At 66.4% G+C, this 4096-nt stretch overlaps 1 protein-coding gene and 1 long non-coding RNA gene across 2 annotated transcripts in view; both read right to left on the minus strand.

Annotated features, from left to right (window-relative positions):
* Nucleotides 1-665, minus strand: part of LOC105002278 — a 1112-nt gene extending 447 nt beyond the window's left edge. The window contains exons 1-2 of the long non-coding RNA XR_826931.1: nt 628-665; nt 340-444 (exon numbers count right to left, since the gene is read on the minus strand). This is a non-coding gene — a long non-coding RNA (uncharacterized LOC105002278). The remainder of the gene's footprint in view (nt 1-339; nt 445-627) is intronic.
* A 557-nt stretch (nt 666-1222) lies between these two features.
* LOC105002285 (brain-specific angiogenesis inhibitor 1-like) overlaps nt 1223-4096 on the minus strand; it is a 7893-nt gene continuing 5019 nt past the window's right edge. Inside the window, exons 4-6 of the mRNA XM_010858814.1 lie at nt 1873-2330; nt 1627-1770; nt 1223-1273 (exon numbers count right to left, since the gene is read on the minus strand). Coding sequence (XP_010857116.1) covers nt 1223-1273; nt 1627-1770; nt 1873-2330 — 653 coding nt within the window. The remainder of the gene's footprint in view (nt 1274-1626; nt 1771-1872; nt 2331-4096) is intronic.

The following is a 4096-nucleotide window of genomic DNA, read 5'->3' on the forward strand; positions in this document are numbered from 1 at the left end:
CAGGAAGGACACAGCACCCCTTGCTTGGCTGCTGCCTGGCACTGGGGGGCAGCCTTGCTCAGGCTCGCCCAGGACAGGGTCAGCCCAGCATGCTGTCTACCCTTCCAGCCGGCCCCCAGAAAAGACCCGTCCACCCGCCCTGTCCCTCCAGGGTATAGCAAGAGCTGGGCCACACCAATCCTGAGGAAAGGTTAAATGAATGAATGAATGAAATAGGACCAGAGGAAGGAGATAAGGGCTTACCTAAGGGCTCATAGCCCCGTCCATGCCCGGCCCACGCCCCTGCCCCACTCTCGGCTCAGCCCCTCAAAGCCCCGCCCCAGCCCTCGCCCTCCAGACCTTGCTGTCTGGGCCCAGCACATCCTTGTCCTTCTCTGCGTGCTGTAACTTCCGGTTCAGGTCCTGGAACATGTCCTGGTGCCGTTTCCGTGTGTGCATGATTTTCTGCAGGGCGGGGGGAGGCAGCGAGCCCTGAGCCAGGAAAGGGACTGCCCTGCCCCCACCTGGGCAGGCTCCTGGGGACTGGGCTCCCGATGTGGGGAAGGGGGGCGGTCCCTCTCCCCAGCCCCTCCCCACCTGCTGTAAGGCCTGGGCCGGGTGATTGGGACAGGGTACACCAGGACCCACCTCAAAGTCCAGTTCCGCATACCGTGATTTCCGCCGCTGTGGGAAGAAGGGGTTGGTGTACACTGTGGCAAGCATACCCTCAGATCCCCTAGACACGAGCTCCTGCCAGAGGCTGAGGGAGGCCAGGGACACGCTGCCCCAGCCGACCCGTTCCCAGCCGAGCCCCGGCGGACACACCTCCAATTGCACTGAAGCTATGGCTTTCAGTATCCCGGGCCCTTAGAGGCTACTCTGCCTGGAGACACCTGGCAACCAGGGCTGGGCAAGGGTGTCCAGTTCAGGAAGCCCAGGGCACGCTCCCAGGGACTAGGAGACTGCGACACAGGGTCGTAGCACTTCTGGCCGGCCACACAACTGGAACCCTGGGGCTGAATCACCCAAGGCACATGCCACGAGGTGGGAGCCCGGACTGCAGAGGGTGGGGCTCCCCGAAGGTGCTGGGCCTGGCTGGCTACCCCCTCAACCCTGAGCCCTTATCCTACAGCCTGAGCAGGGCTTGGGGGTCAACTCCAGGTCCCAGGCTGGCCTAAGGCGGGGGTGTGCTGCTCAATCACGGAAGGGGCTGGATTCTGTGCAGGCTGAGGACTCCTGAGCCCTATGCAATCAGTGAGACCACAATCGAGGGCGACCACCTGACTAGTCGCGTCTTTGGCACAGACAGGACCATGTGGGCCCGGCAGGTCCCGGGAGCAGGGCTGGAGGGAGGCAGATGCTGCCCCTCTCCCAGGCAGGACCCTGACACACGCCAGGCGGGCAAGGGGGAGGCAAGCTCGCCCCAGCCCAGGCCTCGGGTTCCCATCCTGCCAATGGGGCTCATTCTACAGAGGAGACGCTGGCCTCCTGGCTTTCCAGGCTTGGGCTCCCTGAGGCTGGCTGCCACCCTACCTGGACGCCCCGCACCCCCAGCTAGGCCCTCGCCTAAACCCACAGGGCCAACACACCCGTGCCTTGCCTGCTAGGTTCCCCTTGTCCTGGGAGCAGCTCCCTGGACCCCCTTACCTCCAGGGAGCTCACGGACAGCGTGGAGACATTCTCTGTCTTTGTCCCGGGCCCCGTGCTGGGCCCCTGGTGGGCAGCAGGCTCCCCGGGCTCCCCCAGGCTGGGGGGTGCCGGCTCCATGGGGGGCGGTGGGGGCAGGGGCTGCTGGGGCGGTGGGGGTGGCGGGGGCGGAGGCGGCGGGGGCTGGGTGGGGGGCGGCTCGGGGGGCCCGCTGCCGGGGGGCTGGCGGGAGGGCGGGCTGCGGGCCGGGAGCCCCGCGTCAGGCGCCATGCTGAGGTGGATGAGGCGGGTCTGGGGCATCTGGTCAATGTGGATGCTGTACTTGGGCTCCTCCGGGGGCTTGGGCCGCAGCGTGGCCGTGGCCGTGGGCAGGATAACGTAGCTCGTGTCCAGGGCTTTCTCCTGGGCCCGGCTCAGCTCCGAGTCCAGCTTCTTGAAGATGTCCCCGTCGCCAACGAACGACGACTTGGGCGCCCTGTCTTTCTTGAGGGTCAGGGAGTGGTTGGGGAAGTCGGGCAGGGGCCCGCCGGGGCAGCGGGGCGAGCCGTGCAGGTGCAGCTTGGATACATTGGCCGGCAGGCTGTTGAAGTTGGAGGGCGCCTTGGCATGGGCCAGCTTCAGCTTCTCCTCCTCCGGCTGCGATGGCCGTTTGAGCGTGCCTGTGATGGTGGCCGTGCGGCAAGCTGCAATGTCCTTGTTCAGCACTGTGGGGACAGACAAGGGGGTCAGGGTGGCTGAGGGGGGTGGCTCCGGGCCCCCTGGGTCTCAGCTGCTGACTGATCTGGGCACCCGCCAGCCTTGTGTTTGGTGCTGTGGCAGCCTGTGCTACCATGTGCCTTCAGTGGAGGCTGGCACGCAGGGGTGCCTCCCTGTAGAGCACAGACGACCGCCACCCACAGCAGCTGGCAGGCGCACGGGGGTAGCCCGTGTTGCCTGGCGGCGTGGCACACAGCCCCCCTGCAGGTAGGACCGCACACCGGCCTCTCTGCTGTGCAGCTGCAGGACCAGGCTGCCTTGACCTCCACCCGATCTGGGCCGCAGCGTCCCCAGCGCCTGCCTCGTCCCTGCCAGTCAGCTCGGCCTCTACCAGCCCACAGAAAATGCAAAGCGACAGGCAGCGCTGCCCACAGCCCTCTGAGGCCCAGTCCTCGGGAAACCTGCTCTGGAGGGAGCGCCCTCCCCGCCACGCCTGACACCGGCACCGGCGGTGGACAGGCGCCCATGTCACACCCTGGCTCTTCAGCTGCTCCTGCTTCCTCCTCCTCTAAGCTGCACAGACCAGTGGGCACTGGCCCACCCTGGTCCTCCTTCTCGTCCTCCCCAACAGCCAGGGTCCCAGGCCCCTTCTGTTCTCCACCCCGACCGCCAACACTAACACCCAGTCTGCAGTCCTGCTCTGCCCTGGTCCTCGCGGCCCAACCAACCTACCAATTTCCCTGCCAAACCTGCTCCCTGCCACTCGTCTCAGGTTCAGGGTCGGGAAAGGTCCCCTCGCTGCCTCTCCCATGCGTGTCCCTCCCCTCCGGCTGTCCACCTGGAGCCTGGGTCTAGCCCCGTGGGCCTCCCCTGAGCAGATTCCCTGCAGGCCTCCTGGGCACTCGCTGGGGCCCCCATCTGCCCTGTGCTGGCCTGGGCGGGCCCCTGTGCCCTGGCCCCTGACTCCTCTCAAGGAGACAGGCCAGGCTGAGCCAGGTTACCAAAGACAAACAAATTGGACGCTCACAGAGGCCAGCTCCACACAGGACCGGGCCCAAGACCCCAAATGCTCTCAACTCTGGGGGTCACCTCTCAGGGAGGTTGGCACATGAGGCGAAAATGGAGCAGGAATCAAGCCAGAGATCACCTCCTCCAGGAAGCCTTCCTGGTATTCTTCTGGCAACACCCGACGCTGCCCACCCAGGGCTGGCCCCGCCCTTCCCCACGGCCACCTCTAGAAAAGATGCTCCCAGATGTCTGACGGGTCAGAGGGGACAGAACCAGCTGGTCCTGCGAGGCCCTGACACCTGGCTCACAATACGACAACACCTGGACAGCTTCCTTTCACTGGGCAAGCGATTCTGGTTTTGCACTTGCTTCCTGGAAACCCGCCTAAGGCTCACTGCTCCCAGTGAGGTGCCCCCAGCCTGGAAGCGCGGCCAGCCCCGCCTCCGCGGATGGACCAACAGTGAGGGAATGACGGCAACACAGAAGGCAGGCCTGCGAGGGGGCAGGAGGGTGGGCCGCTCCGGGCCTCACAGAGCCGGCTCGGCCACACTCCCCACAGGGGGACAGAGGGTTGAGGATGGGGGCACGCGGGGGTGAAGAACGGGCCAGGCTGGGGTCGGGGAGCCCCAGAAGGTGCTCTCCAGCGCTGAGTGCTCCCCAAGCATGGACGCCCCTCCCCTGCTGGGCCTGAGCCTCAGGACGGCTCTCTGAGCCCACCGCTTCTGCCCCCGGGACCCTGCGGGCAGCCTCGGGGCAGTGGCCGGGG

Source organism: Bison bison, unplaced genomic scaffold (genome assembly GCF_000754665.1).
Source record: "Bison bison bison isolate TAMUID 2011002044 unplaced genomic scaffold, Bison_UMD1.0 scf7180017864444, whole genome shotgun sequence".
NCBI classification, from domain to species: Eukaryota; Metazoa; Chordata; class Mammalia; order Artiodactyla; family Bovidae; genus Bison; species Bison bison.